The following is an 18276-nucleotide window of genomic DNA, read 5'->3' as shown; positions in this document are numbered from 1 at the left end:
TTGTTTCTGGAAAATAATTTCTAATAATCTTCTAGATTTATGTGTGGTTTTGCTATTGGAAATTCAAAACGAGTGTATTTTTTAACAAAGTTGGGTTGACCTTTCGAAAGCTGGAAGTTGTATCCAGAGATGTGTTACAAATAATAATGTTTTTAGTCAACGGTATTTCCCCTACAGTAAGGTTGCTAACAGGGTAAAATCACATTTGCCATGGGAAACGTTGCTTACAGCATTAAGTTCATGCTTATGCATTGCTGTGCTGAATAAAATAAACACAGGAGACGACTAAGCTGTTCTATCTAAATATTTGGTTCTTGAGTAATAAAACTATCAAATTATTTTCTGGTTCGAAAAAATGAAATGAAACGATTGTATTATTACAACACTAAAATATTTAGGACAATTAGCTCGAACGAGTGAAGCAACAAGAATTGCACTTTACTAGAATGGTATATTTCTTTTTTTACTCTTACCCATTTGAGGTTGAGGCTAAGACATTCAAAAATATTTTTTCAATTATTCTCCTAATCCACGCTTAACTTTCTGTTCATGTAAATCAGCTTAAATATAAATATTTGATTCGTTCCGTTACTCCTTAGTTGCCGGTATTAATTCTTTGCACTGCTTTTTTTGTTATAATTTTGCAGACTATCAAGCACAATTCGTATCGTCTAGCGTTTCTGCATCCAAACGCTTTTCCCGCTAAATTCCCTGAAGTAGTGCTAAATAAAACAGCTAAACAAAATACTCACCGCTACACTAGAAGCGCTCTCACGCAACCGACTAGAAGAAATCAACCCTTTCTCTCTTCCCCGTACCTTTTCCCGTTTGGTTAGACACAATTCTAGATCCTACCACCACTCCAATAACTTGCCAGTCTTCACCCATTGAGGAACCGCTGGAGCTGCCTTTACAGATCACGGCAGCGTCGAGCGGTGGTAATAGCAGTGGTGGCGTACAACGACAACCGCGTTCCCTGCAAGGACCGTCCTCCGGCCCGCTAACAGCAGTTCGTTCTCTAACGATCCCCGTTGTTGGTCGGTACGGTCTAGGCGGAGGCAAACCCTCTGCCGCGGCACTGCGTCGTGGCCCTGGGAGACCTAAAAAGGATTTTATACCGTTCGTAAAAATGTCCACTACACCAACAGGAGGCAGCGGCACTGGAGGTGGCACTTCCCCGCTCACGTCCGGTCCAACGTTAAAGTTCAGCGGCGGTGTTCTAACAGGAAGCTCTATCTCCGGGGGAAGCATGGAAAACAAATTTATGAAAAGGTAGCTTGACACTCCCTCGTAAATAGTGTAGTGTTCCTAATTACTCCAGCCCCACATTTTAGATTTAAAAGTACTAATGTTGTTCGTGGTAGTATTCCTAAAAGGAAATCGGACAGTTTGTCCGGCATTACCAGTCTGGTGAGCGACGGCAACGGCGGAGCAGGAGGAGGTCTAACATCCCTTATATTGCCTTCTCCGAGCGATGAAACTCCGGCTGGGAGCACCGCCAATAGTTCGGTTGCTTCTACCCCAACGGCAGAAATGGAAACTGATGCGGCGGCCCTCATGCCGGCACCGGAGGAGTCACCTTATTTTCCGGAAAAATACGCAGGTAAATTGTGTGCTCTATGTAATCTTGCCGAACGCAGCCAGCTCGGTCAAGGTGAGATGTTACGGATAGAAGTCAAAGACGATGTGGAAATGACAGTGGCGGCCGTTCTACAATCACAAGAGGAGAAATCTGCGCTGGAAATGTTCGGTGATAGGAGTCCTAAAGCAGCAGCCGGAGGCATTGCTCTTGGTGTGCCGCCGCTGTTGAACAGTAACAAAAGGCAAAAGGGACTGAATAAGTGCAAGTAAGAATACCTCACTTGTCTAGTTGCTATATTAAGGGTAATGGTTTAATTTTATTCTCTACGCAGAAACCCTGTTGTAACGGCAGAGTATGTGGATGAGTTGGAAAAAATCGGTCATTCTGATCCGATAGAGTTTGCGGCAATCAATGATGCTGGGTTCTTCTATATTCATCGATCCTGTGCTATTTGGTCATTCGGTGTTAGTCGGGACACCGTAACGGGAACATTGAGCAATCTCGAGGTGGTCGTTGCTCAAGCTTTGAACAAAAAGTGCTATTTCTGTTCTCGCCACGGAGCCAGCTTGTCGTGCAAGGTAAAAATTTGCTTTGAAAATTCCACCGAACTGTCTCTTTTGTAAATTATTTTTTTCCTAGATGTCCTGCCCGAAATCGTTTCACTACCCGTGCATTGCTGCAGCAGGTGGTTTTCAAGTGATTCAATCGTACAACTGCTTCTGCAAGGAGCATCTCGGACAAGTGCCTTTAGTGTGTACAGAGGACATCAATTGTCGCCAATGTTCGGCCCTAGGAGACGTTGGTAATCTGATGATGTGTTCGATTTGTGGCGATCACTACCATGGGGCGTGCGTAGGTTTGGCGCAGCTGCCGGGGGTGCGAGCCGGTTGGCAGTGTTCGTCCTGCAAAAAGTGTCAAATATGTCGTGTGCCAGATTCGAGCGAAGGTCGGACAGTTGGTTGCGAACAGTGCGATAAAATTTACCATGCAAGCTGTCTGCGGCCAGTGATGACGTCGATTCCGAAGTATGGCTGGAAGTGTCGCTGTTGTAGGGTTTGTTCGGATTGTGGATCCCGGACGCCGGGAGCAGGAACATCGTCCCGGTGGCACGCACACTATACGGTGTGTGATTCCTGCTACCAGCAAAGGAACAAAGGGTTTTCTTGTCCGATTTGTCACCGAGCTTATCGAGCAGCTGCCCATCGGGAAATGGTCAAATGCAGTGGGTGTAATAAATTTGTGCATAGTACTTGTGATCCGGAAGCGGACTTGGCGGTTTATCATGTGAAGAAGGAAAATAATGCCGATTATGAATACCTTTGCAATCCGTGTAAATCGGCTATTCATACCGGGCGGGTAGCAGCTATGCGACGGAATAGCAGTATTGATGAAGAAAGTATGACTGCATCTCAGGAAAGTTTAAATGATGACCCAATGGATGTGGATCCTGAGCCAAGGGAAAGAAACTCCTCAGGTGATATTGGCCTTGGTAAAGGAAAGCCTTTTGTGGCCAGTAAAATTGCTAAAAAAAGATTAGGACTCTCGTTTGCTAGTGGTAGCCGGCCAAAAGGCAATGGGAAAGGTTTCCAGAAGAGGTCGCGTTTGGCTGATTTCAGTAGAAAACGAGGACCAAAGGCAAAAATGCGTGGCATTTTTGGAGTTCCTGGATTGGGCTTGCAGCGGCCTACGGCTGATTTTTCAGTATCCAAAGCGTCTGAAGATGAACCGGGCGGTGATAATCGTCTTGTTTTGTGTTCTGCTAAAGACAAGTTTGTCCTGACTCAGGACATTTGTGTTATGTGCGGTGCTATAGGAACCGATCAAGAAGGTTGTTTGATAGCGTGCACTCAGTGTGGGCAGTGTTATCATCCTTATTGCACCAATGTGAAGGTTACAAAAGTGATACTACAGAAAGGATGGCGCTGCTTAGATTGCACAATTTGCGAAGGATGTGGACAACGTAACGACGAAGCTCGTCTTATACTGTGTGATGATTGTGACATTTCCTATCATATTTACTGTATGAATCCACCCTTGGAACATGTTCCACAGGGAAATTGGAAGTGCAAATGGTGTGCCATATGTTTGAAGTGTGGCTCGAATGATCCTGGGTACAATTGCAGCTGGTTAAATAATTACTCTGAGTGTGGTCCGTGTGCTAGTCAAGTTAAATGTCCATGCTGTGCTGAAGGATATACTGAAGGAGAACTGATTATCCAGTGCCATCAGTGTGAACGGTGGCTGCATTGTGCTTGCGATCAAATCAAATCCGAAAATGACGCTGAACGGTGCGCTGAGGACGGGTACAATTGCCTATTGTGTCGACCATTTGATCAGCCGCCGCCTCATTTGATTCCAAAAAAGAAAATTATACCAACACCGGTTTCCACCCCGAAGTCCACTCCCAAGCCCGAGGAGAAAATAATCCCCCTTGCGCTCGAGGGAAATCATTACGTTGACGGTGTATGTCTGAGCGAGCATGGATTGCATCAGATCAAAGCATTACAAGCCGAATTCGGCAAGCGTGGTAAACGAAAGCCAAAGCTTCAACTGGAACCTCCATCGACAGACAAAGATGCCGGGATACTGGCTGCGATAGAATCCGTGGTTGCAGGAAGCAGCTTGGATAACTCGTTTGACGACGTTAAAGTCGAACCCTTGGATCCTAAGGAGGAAGCCGAAATTTACAAAGATGGCATGGTGTGGAACGATCCGACACCACCGGAAGGATTTGCTCTATTTACCAATGAGCTGGGTGTTGTGGTGCTTCGCAAGAAACGTCAAAGAAATCTTCAGAAGCTTGGCATCGGAGGATTTTTCGTGAGGAATCGAGCCGTTCGCACAAAAGACGGTAAAGATGACGAGGATGGACCTGCCGATGGGGTTGTTCCACAGCTAGACGAAGGAACACCAGAAGTAAAACCGAAGAAAAAACCAATCAGACGAAAACAGAAGAATAAGTTGATTGAAATTTACCCAACTATACTACAAGATGCTTTTTTCGGGAGATCGCTTTTAAATTCTAACAGTACAGTTAAGTTTGAACCACATGAAAGCGATGACGACATAAAGAGTGACGTTTCAGACGACAAAACTATCAAATTGAACGCCGACGAACTCAAATACGTGCAGGAGATGAAAATTAAACAGGAAGAAAAATTACTACAGGAGCAAAAAGCGCTTCAACAAAGCATGGAACAAGCTCAGACTTTGGTGGCAAAGTCGTCCCATGCCACTCCAGGGCCATCAGCCGGTGGCATCCTAGCAGATGATGGGACGGGCGCAATAAAAACCGAAGATGATGATAATAGCGACACGGAAGCCCTAAAGGATGTTTTCGGGCTACCGAACGATTTAATCGAGGAAGATTTCGTTAATCGCATAATGAATGACGACGAAGAACTAACCAAAACATCTGCCGCCTTCGATGATTTGACGGCGGACGCCGAGCTTGGAGATGGATTGACCAAAACATCTAAGAACGAACTAGCCGACATACTGAGTCCGGATTTCAACCTCGATAATTTAGGTAACATGGATAGTAAGGAGGTAGAGGAAATATTTAAAAACGTTCTGACGGATGAGTCACAGGTAAGATTCGATACAAATTGTAAAAATTCCGGGTATTCCTTTTTTTGAATTAGCAAAGCTAGTAATTTATAAAACGAATGTTTGCCAAAAAAAAGGAAGCCCTGGAATTTATTTCAATCGTATTAGAAGAAAGCAAATAAACGCAAAATAATTCATCCCTTTTTTCACAGGAATCTCAAGAATCGATGTTTGCTAATTCAATGACACCCTACACGTCGAATACGTCTACTCCATCGCACAGTATAGACGCTACCAAAAAAGTTGTATCCCAACGATACCTTAACACGGCCGCAATGGGAATGCAAACTTTGCCTCACGTGCATCAATCGCCGCAACCTCCCACGCCCACGGGTCAACCGTTGCTGGCTGATCCATCGTTGCAAGTAAACCTCGGTATGCAATCGCCTCAAACTCCGATGATGGGCCCGATTGGCATGGCATCTCCTCACATTCAGCAGTCGCCTCAGCATCAGTCAATGGGGCCAAACCTAATGATGCAACAGCCATCGCCACTTCAACAGCAACCTGGTACACCTGGAACTCCAATTCAGGCGCCGACCACACCGCAGCCGCATTTACCAATTATTCCAACTCAACAGCAACTGCAGCAACAGCAGTCACAGGTCCCAATTCAAAGCCTGCAACAACCTATGATTATAAGTCCACAGCAACAACAGCAGCAGCAACAGCAGCTTAACCGGGGGTATTATTCTAATAACTTTCTCCCGCAAAGGTAGGAATGGAGTGTGCTGGAGTAACTATTTTTCACAGATCTTGTTTTACACTTTCCCTGTATAGTAATAACTGCTTAGCCTTAAACGATCATTCCAATTTCTCTAACCAATTTCACGACCTGTCATGCACTTTTACTCTCAATACTCATCAATTTTGCACTTTCCTTGAAAATTTTCATCTAGGTTTACCTGCGAACACAAAAGAAATTTGAGCGAATCAACTCCCAAAAAAATTGGCATTGCATTCACGTCCATTCCTACCCTGCCACCTGTTTCAAGCGCTAGTCTTATCGGTATTTTGTATGATTTTAATCCTTGTCGCGACTTTATGCAATAATAACAGGTATATGATATTAATACGATTTGTCTACGTGATACAGGCCGCAATTCAGTATTTCGGATCCGATGCAGCAACAACAGCAACCGCAGCAGATTGTTACCCAGCAAGTTATGCCTGGCATGCTGTCTCACCATCCACAGCAGCAACCGCAACAACAATCACCCATTCACGTACAACCGGGGCAAACACAATGGGCACCAGCGGGTCAACCACTTCAAGCGCCCGCTCCAGCTGGAATGGCAACTGCTCCACCAGCAATGCTACCTGGAACAAGTGGTGCGGAGCTTTCGGCAAACCTAGCTCCGATGGACGATAGCATGGGAACGCTAACCGGTTCATCGGCGGCTCAAAAAATGTCCGAGCGGATGCGGTTGGACGAGCGTAAGTTCTTAATTCAAAAACAGAAAACGATTTTCCCCGATAACCATTAACTCGAATACTGATTTTCCCGGGTAGAATTCATGAACAAATCACGAAAAAAAACATACATCGCAAGCCTTTTTCCAGGTGTACCTAGATTTCCTTTCCCAATATTTTTGAAGTAGAAATATGCGTAAGACTATAGGAAGGGAAATGCTTTTCCAAATGTACTGATTCCTCGAATGAACTGAATGTTTCCGTGTTCGTCGATACATCTACATCTGGTTCTGAGGCTGTCATGGCTTCTGCTGATGTTCCTGTTAATTTAGTAGACATTATTACGTTCGAGATAACTCCAGATAAGATTCGGTCAGCTGCCAAAAACTGAAACGTTCGTGTTGTCTTGGACCTGATGGTGTTCCAGCCCTAGTCTTCGTCCATTGTACAATGGCGCTATTACCAGTCTTTCAGAAATAGTAGTAAGTATTTCATTCTTGCTAGAACAAAATGCTATGTCTCTATCGACCAACACGGATTTACGCCTGGTCGATTCGTAAACACGAGCTTTATGGATTTCACGTTTACCTGAATATCCTACATGCGACGAAAAGCACAGATTGACGTGATCTCGGATCTCGGAATGTCACGAAATGGCTCTGTTCCTATTTGTGCGGCAGAGTTCTACCCAATCCAATTTACCAACTGCTCGGGTATTCCTCAAGGCAGCAACATGCGAGCTCTCTTGTTTGTGTTCTTTTTTAACGATATTGTTTCGCTACTAGGAGTTGGATGCACACTGATGTATGCTGTTCATTTTAAATTATATTCGTGGATTCTTTCTATAGATGACTCTGTTCAGCTACAAAGGCTCTTAGATTTGTTTGCCGATTGGCACAGGAAAACTGACTTGTTATCAATATCCCGAAATGTCAAATGATGACTTTTCACCGCATCGGTAGTCAAGTCGTCTAGAATTATCAATGTCCAATCAAATCAATCAATATCACCGCATCGCATCACGGCAATATCAAATGTTTCTCCACAGGCTGGTTTCATCGCTAAAGTTGCTCGTGATTTTAATGACCCTTACTGTCTGTAGGCGCTGTATGTTTCTTAGTACGTTCACTAATTGAAAATCCTTGCTTGGTATGACGCTCTTTCCAGCTGGCATGGAGTCTGAGCATCGAACGAGTTCAAAAACGTTTTGTAAGGTTCGCGTTAAGAGATTTATCTTGGCACGATTTAGTAAATCTAGCGCCGTACCCAGATAGAAGTCGTCTCCCAGGTCTTCGAACACTCGAGTGTCGTAGGAAGGTTCAGCAGGCAGTTTGTGATGCGAAGATAATAAATGGCGAGATCGATTTACTGGCAATCTTAACTGTTTTAAAGTTTCGTGCATCGCAACGCTTACTCCGATCGACCAGAGCCGAGATTTCTCCGAACAACCTTTGGATCCCACGAACCAAACTGCCTGCATTCGAAATTTCTCCGCCGTTGAAGGGTTTTTTGAGTTTGTAGACCGTCGTACAGGTTTGCACATAGATTGAACAGTGTTTGAGTTTTACGAACATGACCTTAATATTCAATAAGACATTGCTGTACAAGTTTTGTCATTTTTGTATTGACTTATACAGGTCAAATTACTTTGTACTTTCTTATGAGGGAGTAAATTTGTTTTTGTGAAGAACGAACATTGGATGAACTGTGGGAAAATAGATATACAAACTGTGAAAAATAATTGACTGTCTAGGAGGGATTTGAATCCACAACTGTCAACCTCGCATCGAGTGCGTTTCCTAATACACCAGCGGTCAGTTTATTGATATCGATAATCAATAATCGTCCCATGCTTCTGCGAAAAACGACATCACGGTGAACGGGGAAGCAGTTCATTCGGGGAAATGGCATTCGGGAAAAGGATACGTACAGGAAAATAAGTTTTAGGGAAATATCCTTTGGGGAAATGGTTTTCGAGAAAATGTTGTACAACCTTCAATTTGTATTTCCTCTATTTTGCAGCTCTTGGAGAATTGGCCACGATTTCCTCCGTGTTGTATTGTAATACACAACATCCTGAACTCAAGATAGATTATCCGAACTGGACCGATAGAAGCAAACAGATATTCAAGCGCTGGCGCTTGCTATCTACCGAACAGAAGCAACCCTATCTGCAGCAGGCTAGGGACAATCGGTCCGCCATTAGGATGAAGAAATCTCAACAGGTAAGAAAACATTTCTTTGCGAGCCTTATTTATGTGTTTTTGTTTGTCTCGCGCGATCTAAATCTGTAAGAGGTTAGGAAAATGTATAAAAACATGATGTGGTGACTTTATTTCGAGGTTACAATGCTAGGGATTTCAAAACATTAAGCGCACAGCTCCATCCAACTCATCTCGCTCTGCAGCGTATCGATTCGCCGTGCCATTTTTTTACTTTCGGTTTCATACTGTTTTTCAAAAACCTTTCAATGCTTTTGTTTTTTTTATGTTTGAAAGACTAATTTTCCCATCTTTTATCGAGCATTTTTGTTTTGTAACTAACACGTACACAGCAAATTCTTTCGTATATCTGGTCAAGTTATGTGTTCTGTAAAAATGTTAAGTAACAAGTTTTTGAAACATTGTTATGTTTTGTCTTCATGGTACAGTTTTTTTTATTTTTTCCACTAATTGCAAACAAATGAAATTACATTGTTTTATTATTTAATTCAGTGTTCGTTGCCCATGGGTTTAATTCTCGCAGTGTTTCAAGATGGAATTTCCAGAGTTTAACAATCAATACAAATCACTCACTGTTGACTCAAGTTAAATGCTATAATCGAAAAAAGGTGTTAATTATTAGAAACAATTCCTGGTGAAATAGCTAAACATATTTTTAATGAACAACTTTTCGTTAGACGCCATTCCACTACCGTTTTCAAGTTGTGGTTTTTTCAAAGATTTTGTTGAGTTTCATTCTGAGAGGGTCATGCAAGATTTTTTTTATTTTTTTGGAAGATTTCACCTGGAAATGCTCTAAATATTTTTGGCAAAATTTTCACGCTGTCTGAGGCATTTAATTTGGGTTATACAGAAATACGATAGTATCCATCCATCTAGGAATCAAGAAGCATCCCGAATAAATTCGTAGCTTTGCCCATTTGTTTAATACTATATTCCACCTCCAACCAATGATTATTCAATGCGGTTATGGTTCATATATTGCCACACTTCCCGCCCTCCAAACGATTCAGGTACCACAAATGTCACCTAAAGACGGCAATAGTAATAGTTCAGGTCAAGTGAATGTTGTCCCATCACCTTCCTCATCATCATCATCACAACCACCATCATCCGTCGTCGTTTCGCAGCAGAGCCAGCTTGCTACTGATTCCTCGGTGCTGATCAGTGCTGCCGAGCACTCGCAATTGATAACGAATCAGCAGCAGCAGCAGCAACAGCAGCTCCAAACGCAGATGCAACTTCAGCAACAACGCCAGCAGCAGCCACAACAGCAAGTCCTCAAACAACAGCAGCTAATCGAGGTGCAAGGAAATTCTTTGGACGATGGAAACGATAGCTTAGACGAACTAACAGGAGCATCTAGCTCCAATGCTATTAGTACCCTTCTTGATAGTAACACAACACCTTCCTCTTCTAACGATACTAATACAAATGCATCCACTGACTCTGTTATTGGTGACGGTAGCAAGCTAACTACTAGTACTGTTGCAACCACCACTAGCACAACTACTATCATTACTAACCCATTACGGTCAAACACAATGAGCGATAATGCGACTGCGAACGTCATCACGTCCGTTGAAGCTGGGTCTCAGTCCTCGGCATCGTTGAATACCGCAAGTAACAAAGCTAATCTCTTGGTGGCTGCAAATATAGCAAATACTTTCATCAACCTTTCGAACTTGAACCCTGCGTCCGTATCAAGTTCACCGTCTGATCTCGGAATGGGACTAAATATTCAACAGTCACAACTGCAACCATCACCTCCTCAACAGCAAGCTATTCCACAAAACAATGTCAACGTGGTAGTCAGTCAACCGGTTACTACTCACGTAATGAAAACTTTCACTATTGGCAATAACCGAGCGAGTATCTTCGTACCGAATGTGATTGCGACAAACATTTCGCCCCATTTCACGGTACACCATCATCAGTACGGCTTACGCAGTGGTCCAGCGCCGAATGTGACGGTTAATCCTAACGGAAACTTTAACACTAATTCAAGTGCAGTCATTCGTCCTGGTTTCACTCACATACGACCGTTTTTGCCGCAAAGCTCGAACATTAATTTCAATTTTATTGGAAACAGTTCCGCTATTCAGTCTCCCATTTTGGCAGCATCCTTACAGACAATTAACAAAATAGCTGCCCAACAGCAACAGCAGCAAGCCCAGCATCCCACCATGCAACATTCGCATGCGAGAGGCAGCGCGAACAAAATTATCAATGTTTGTCCCGATGGCTCACCAAAAATTTTATTAGCCGCAGCTCCAATACATTTGCAATCGCAACAACAAATAATTGTACCAACGGAACGTCCTCATCCTCATGACACGGCAGGCCCTGGATACAGTCCGCAGCGCCCTCAAACTTTAGGTTCCTCTCGATCCATACCACCGCACTTGCCACCGCATGTAGCGAACAATGATCAGCACATCCGGGTGTTGACTCCTTCAGAAATCATGCGAACATTGCCATCGTTAGATACGGCTTCCTACGAAGCGCATTGCCAAAGCGAAGCTTTCAGCCAGGCGCAATCTCAATCTGTACACACAATCACAACGAGTACACACAACCAATGTCTCACCAACATGACTAGCGCCACGCATGCAAACACAGAAGTAAGCAATAACATAACCTTAAACCAAGCCGAATCCGGTGGAAATGAAAGTTTCGAAGGTATCCTAAACAGCAGTTCTAGTGAAAATAGTTCCGGAAAACAGAATGACCATGCCGATGTTATTGATAGTAGTGTCACACTCACCACCAACACACTTACACTAACCACCAATAATAGCAACATGTGCAAAAATAACGATGCTGTCACTGATTACAACGAGACCAGCTGTTCCTCCTCCACAACTACCACTACCATTGCCACCACCTTCGACACATGTTTACTAGGAGCTAGTACGACTGCAACTTTCACCAGTAGTTCCTCTAGTACTGCTACTACTACTACTACTACTGTTATCACCACTACCACTACTACTACTAATGTTGTTACTACCACTTCTACTACCGCACCAGAAACGGTGAGAACCATGAAAGCTAGCAAACGTAAACGATTTGAACTTTTATTGTTTTTACACACCTTGTTTGACGGATTTTTGTTCTATTTGTTTTAAGTTTTGACTACAGTAAATTCTGCTGATTGTGTTTGGCCGTTTCTTGCATCTACTTCTACTTTCTAGATTATTCTAATGCCATGCTTTTGTTGAACCTGTATTTGACGATTAGTTTTTTTCCCTCATAGACGCCTACCTTTTGGTGTTTTTGCTGATTGTTTAGAGTTGAAAAAAAATGAGATTTTTATACTTGCTTTTAAGGGCTGGTTTTTGAATTTTGTTTTGATTGATTCTTGTCAAATATCAATGTTCTTAGTTTTTAAAGAAGCATTTTTTCCTGTGACTGGTAATTTGATAGGGCCTTTCCGAATGAAGAATTATGATTGATCAATAGCATGTTAGTGCAATCGCTCGACTGTAGAGCCTTCAGATTAGGACCAATATTGGTGAAAAACTTTTGTTTAGCACCCCGAAAAAAAAAATCAGATCCTGTAGGTTTGTGCCACTCTCAACCTTTTAGTTTGCATGATTCCATTTAATTCCTAGTAGAATGCACGTCAAACCAAGTTGCATAAGCGTTTCATTGATTCATTTAATTCATTTTTTCTCGCATGTTCTGTTCATTTTATTGTTTAGTTTGTTACCATACTTTACCTCTCTCTCTTCCATTAAAGATTACCGTACCAGTTGAAGCAGTTTTCCACTTCAACGTCATTGGTTCCCATCACTCGCAGTGTGTTGCGTTTTGATAAAACCCTGTTAAAGAAATTTTCATTTTAATCAACCCGCCAGCAAGATCGTTAGAATAGCCTTTAAGACTTGTCTCTATAATTCGATCCTATCCCTGCCTTACTACCAACCAAAGCCAGGAAACAGTCCTCGTCTGTATCATTAGCTCCCGTATTTAGATGACTTGCCACATGTTTGTCAATTGAAACACTAGTAATTATTAATTTGTACATAAATTGCATTGTTACAATGAAATAGCGGAGCGACTTAATAGTTTCTTGCACAAATAACCTCTCAGAGTTATCTGTTAACTGTATTCGCTCACAAACATGCTTTGTTGCGTATAGAAACTTTGCAAGTCTATCAATTCGTCACTATTGAATAATTTCACCAGCCATAGTTAGCAACAGATCATAAACCAAATCAAACGTTAGAACGGGTTGAACAATGCAGATTAGAAAGCCGAATAATCATCTGCTTCGAAATGGATTTATACTATTGCATAGGCAGCTGTTAAACCATACTAATGAAAATTTCTTTAAACGACTTCCGATTATGACAATTAGTATTTAAGCAAAATTATGCTTCAATTAACGGTAGATTATGTATTTATTTTCTAATTATGAATATCTGTTGAAAAATTATTGCTCTGTATTCATATATTTATGTGATATTGGCGTCAAGCGATATGCATTTTGTGAAAGTAAAAAGCTGCGTTTTAAAGCACCGTTTCTCTTATTATTCTCTTTGCTCTTGCTGCTCCGACTTTTGGTTGACACTACTAATTGCCTCAAACAGGATCAGGACAAGATAAGCGCTCAGCAAAAGAGTATGCGCGAAGCCGAACAAGAGCGCCAGTGGAAGCAACTGCAACAGCAGCGTGCCCGGGAACAGCAAAACCAGCAGCATATGCTTATGTCCGATCAGAGAGTTCAAGGTAAGTACTGAATGGCTTTGAACAATTTTGTTTATTCGAGGTTTGTCCAAAAGTAATGTCAGTGAAGGTATTGCGAAGCGACTATACGTTGCAGCGAGTGGCTGGACAGTTCTCACTGACCATTCCGTAGGACCCGACAACGTCACCCTTAATTACAAATCGTCACTCAACAATGAACTTCGGTTTCAACTGAAGCAGCACCGCTTCATTTCAAAACTGGCTTCAGTCAGCGTCAGTAAAACCGATTTCACTTCATCACGATCTGTTTTAAAATTTCATTTGTACTTTTCTATCAAATATTCAGTGGAAGACCGGTAACTTTGTAGGCAAGCGAAATGAGCTTAAGTAACATTTAAGTAACAAGTAACAACATGGTGCCTGACTTTCAATCATCGTCACTTGAAACAGTCACCAATTTCAGCTGAAGCTTGCTTGAAACGTTCTGTTCAACAAATGAAACAAAGGTAAGAAACAGTCATTTCATTTGTTTGTTTCGACGATGCTGGGCCCTGCCACTCGAAGAGTAAAGGCCGGCTTTTCCGTGAAACCCGAACACACTCAATGTTTAATATAATTTTTGAACGAATTCCGATGTTCACAATGAGGTTCTCTTCGTGATGAAATTTAACCCTTAAATGCGCACGCTGAAAAACATCATTTATAAAGAAAACTTATTTATCTAAAGGCGGTAAACATAATTACTCTGGCGATGTTTTTCACTATGTTGTTTTAAAACAACATTGTGCATTTAAGGGTTAAAGCTGATACGCACATTATCGGCGAGTGGTGTGTGGTTATTTGAATCGAAGAACATTTCTCATGAACGTACCATGAGAAATGTTCTTCGATTCAAATAACCACTTTTTCGCGAATTCTCTAACCACTGCCGTTAACACTTTGGGTTCTATTCCAACCAAAGAACTAAGAATTACGAAATTTGGACCGGAACAATTGGAATAGATCAACGGTAAGAAAACGGATTATGGGTTGCAAGCTCGGGACGTGGAACTGCCGATCTTTCAACTTCCAGGGGAGCACGAGAGTGCTCGCCGACGTATTCAAGGGCCCCAAATTTGAGGTACGATGCTGGTCTAAGAGACCAGTTGTCGTATGTTCGAATCTCGGTTGGGCGTCGCTGCTAGAGTCAGTAGGATCATTATACCTAGCTCATTGATAGTCACTTACTTTAATAACCGGCTGCGAAGTGGGTCTCCTACGAAAGGTTGAAAATCAAAAAGCTGAAATCTCGAAACGCTGAAGTCTCAAAATTGCTACGAGACGCTGAAAACCAAAAGGCTGAATATCACATAAGACTGAAAAATCATAAGGCTGAACAGAAGCGCATTATCTTGGAGATTTTTTGCATGTCATAGAAAACTTTCGCGGCCTTCTACTTGCTCAAATGTTCTTTATATGCTGTCCTTACTCGCTACCGCTCGTTCGGATTCAACTAAAAGCTAACCCTTACTAGTCAGTGAACCTAGGAAAATGCATGCACCTAAATAGAGGTGGTTTCTGCGGGGGGCTGCGCTTTCGCTCCCGACGGCGGGTCGTGTTTCAGCCTTATGGTTTTCAGCCTTTCGTTGCTAACCCGTGCTAAAGGGATGTCTGTACGTTCAGGGATGATTATGCAATCTACCAACTTAATGGCAATCGTCTGCTTCAACGATCACTGCATCATGGTTTGCACGCAAGACGGAAACAAGTTGTGGAAAACCGTGCCATTTCTCCCGGAGATGACTGAGCGAACGTTCGTTCGAAAGCTGACTTCCCCTACCGAAGTCTACGTTGCAAATCGAGTGAGAGGCAAACGATTCATACTCGCACGCAATCGATTATGAGTAGCATAACATCCAACGCGTTCTCACCGACGCATACGTACGAAAAACAACTGCTGGTGCAGTATGTATAATTTCTGTTACCTGCACACGTGAGCGCACAGCCTCGTAGCGTCTTTCTGCACAACCCGCTCACGACCAATAACTCGTGAGCTGCCAACAGTCCGTGAGGTACACGCGATGTATGGCTACAGATTTTGCTTTACTTTTTATTTTATTTTTTTCATTTTTTTACGCCGTAGCTTATACATGCGGGTAAGAGTGCGGGCCTTACGAGCGATTGGTATTAATTACTCGGGAACGAGAGCGACATCTGTGGTTGATAGGTAAAACAACATTCGCCAACACTCGTGGCAATGCATGAAAAAATAATTAAGAGAGTTCGACCGAGATGCAAATGCAAGTCTACTCGCGAACGAGATCGCATGGGTGAGAAAATTAAACCACACGAGTACCGGCTTTGCAACACTGACCGAAATCAACAAACTCGCGTGCGCTACACCTGCAACGTATAGTCGGGTTGCAATACAATTACAGATATTACTTATCGGTCAAACTCTGTACTGATGAGTGATGCTGAGGGATGAATATAAATAAGGAAGGGAAAATGTCCTTGTCATTTTTCACGTTTGTAACTTATTTTTCAAAGTCTCTGGTAAACATCCTTTCCGTAAAATAGTCTGCTGTTCCTCAACCCCTGCTTCCCACTGCTAATATGTAGCCTTTTTACACAGATCCAACAATGCAGCTGCAAGTATCCACCGAAGGTTCTCCAATGGGTCCAATGGCTAGTCCGTCGCCAAATTCTCGCAGTCAGTTTGTATCGCCAGTGAATAAGGGTAGAATGGTTCCACTCGGACAAAATCCGCCCTCTAGTCCGGTGTCGAACTTTCCCCATCCAGGAAGTATTCCCGGACGTCCGATGCCGGTTCCTATGGGACAGCAGCGCCAGCTGCCCGGCCAGACTCGTCTCAATCAAAGTCCCTTTTCTCCACAATCTCAACCACCCCAGTCACCGCATGACATGTTACCAGGTTCACCGGCCAGTCAAACTGGCTTAGACTTCAACAGACCGCCGTCGGAAGGCGTTCCGGACAGCTATGTTCACCATTCGCCACAGACTCCTCGGTCGGTTGGCCACCAAAGTCCAATACAGACGCCAAATCGAAGCCCAGCATATTCTGGGCAATCAGCAGTACCGAATACACAGACGGCTATGCGAATCAATCTGGACACTCCGTATGCCCAAGCACCAGGCACACCTAGACCGCAGTTTTCTAGCAATCAAACTCGTCCCACAGTCTACACTCGTCCTGGAGATCTGTTCGGGCCAGTACAAACATCACCTTTTTCGTCTCCTCATTCAGATGGATTCCATCAACAACCTGTCCAAGAGGGCAATCGTCAGCTGCGGGATTTACTTCAACGTCAGCAAATACCAACTGGGGGTCCAACATCAGTTATGGTACAGAATCAGCAAACGACGTTACAATCGCCGCAGCCTATGCAACCTCAATCACCTTTTCTGGACGATCAACAATCAGTTGGTCAACTGCAAGCAATTCCGCAACAACCGCAGCAACAACAGCTAGTACCGCAACAGCTAGCCAATCCTCAACTACCGCCGGTTTCTTCTGATAACGGTACATTCCGGCAACCTCTGCCACCTAATATGATGACTAGACCAAGACTACAAATGCCTACCAACACAATCCGTGCTCCTGGTGGTGGTGTGATAGCTGTACCTGGTGCCGGACCAAATGGTGGTGCAGTTATGGTAAAACAACAAATAGTTAGAGCTGGTGGCATGAGTCAAATGTTGATTACACAGCAGAACGTACTCCAGCAACAACAACTTTTACGTCAAAGAATGCAACTTCCGGTCGGTGTTAACCGTCCTGACGGTACATTCGGAGGCCAAATGCCCACTGGTGGACAGATTGTGCAACAGCAGATGGCTAAGCAAGCAGCGCTTACATCACAGACAGATCAGCAGAATATAGCGCTAATCGCACAACGCCTCGCGGGCGAGGGAGAAGCTCACGTACCTCCTTCGACTACGAGTTCAACAACTAATCCGGCATCCGTTGCTCAGTCTGGAAATACCGGTGGTCAAAGCGCCGGTAACAATCAAACGCAGTCGGGTGGCCCGGTAGACGGATCTTCAGAAATACCAGATAGTGTTTCAGCTGAATTGGAGAAATTGGAACAGGAAGATAATGCTGGGATGGGCGAAGTTGAGGGAGTTGGTGACATCCTTGGAGGACTCGGGGATGACGATGACGAATTGTTAGATTCGTTAACCGCCGAAATGGGTGCAGATTTCAATATTCTTGAATACGCGGACCCCGAACTTGATACAACTGATGGCGAAAAGTCCAACATATTGGACAGTTTGGAACTGGAGGAACCAGAAGGAGATAAATCAGATGATAAAAGTAAAATTTCAGCTTCTGGATCAAATAAGCCGGAAGGTTCGGAAAGTGGAATGAATATTGAACATTCCAAGTTAGCCGTTTCTGACGCTACAACGACGTTAGTTCAATCCACTAGTGCGACCACAGTGGTATCGCAACAGCAAATTTCCGGAAAAATGGTGTCAGGGCAAACAATGCTATCACAGCAGACGCCCATGCAACCCATGCAGCCTATGCAACCGCAGCAGATGATCGGTCATCAACAGACCAGTCAGCTACAACAGTTGATAGGCGCACAGCAAATAGCGACTCAGCAGCAGATACCACCACAGCAACTTCAACAGCAGCTGATGGCTAGCCAGATGAAGGCTGTTCGACCCAGTATGCTGACACCAGCACACCTTCAGCAAATCCAACAACAGATGCAACAACAGGTAAGCGATGCTTAATAATTTTCA

The 18276-nt window shown here is 43.4% G+C and overlaps 1 protein-coding gene across 5 annotated transcripts in view; it reads left to right on the top strand.

Annotated features, from left to right (window-relative positions):
• The window catches only part of LOC128737883 (histone-lysine N-methyltransferase 2C-like), a 37200-nt gene that overhangs the window by 932 nt on the left and 17992 nt on the right, over positions 1-18276 (top strand). Inside the window, exons 2-11 of one of the 5 annotated variants that reach the window (XM_053832630.1) lie at positions 1149-1272; positions 1335-1847; positions 1914-2160; positions 2222-5173; positions 5344-5906; positions 6288-6628; positions 8627-8829; positions 9840-10130; positions 13425-13563; positions 16136-18252. In XM_053832630.1, the coding sequence (XP_053688605.1) occupies positions 1149-1272; positions 1335-1847; positions 1914-2160; positions 2222-5173; positions 5344-5906; positions 6288-6628; positions 8627-8829; positions 9840-10130; positions 13425-13563; positions 16136-18252 (7490 nt within the window). Of the gene's footprint in view, positions 1-836; positions 1273-1334; positions 1848-1913; positions 2161-2221; positions 5174-5343; positions 5907-6287; positions 6629-8626; positions 8830-9839; positions 10131-13424; positions 13564-16135; positions 18253-18276 lie in introns of all 5 variants that reach the window. The other 4 variants (XM_053832627.1, XM_053832628.1, XM_053832626.1 and 1 more) reach the window with 4 other exon arrangements.

This window comes from Sabethes cyaneus, chromosome 2 (assembly GCF_943734655.1).
Source record: "Sabethes cyaneus chromosome 2, idSabCyanKW18_F2, whole genome shotgun sequence".
Classification (NCBI taxonomy): domain Eukaryota; kingdom Metazoa; phylum Arthropoda; class Insecta; order Diptera; family Culicidae; genus Sabethes; species Sabethes cyaneus.
This window is presented reverse-complemented; position numbering and strand designations above follow the sequence as displayed.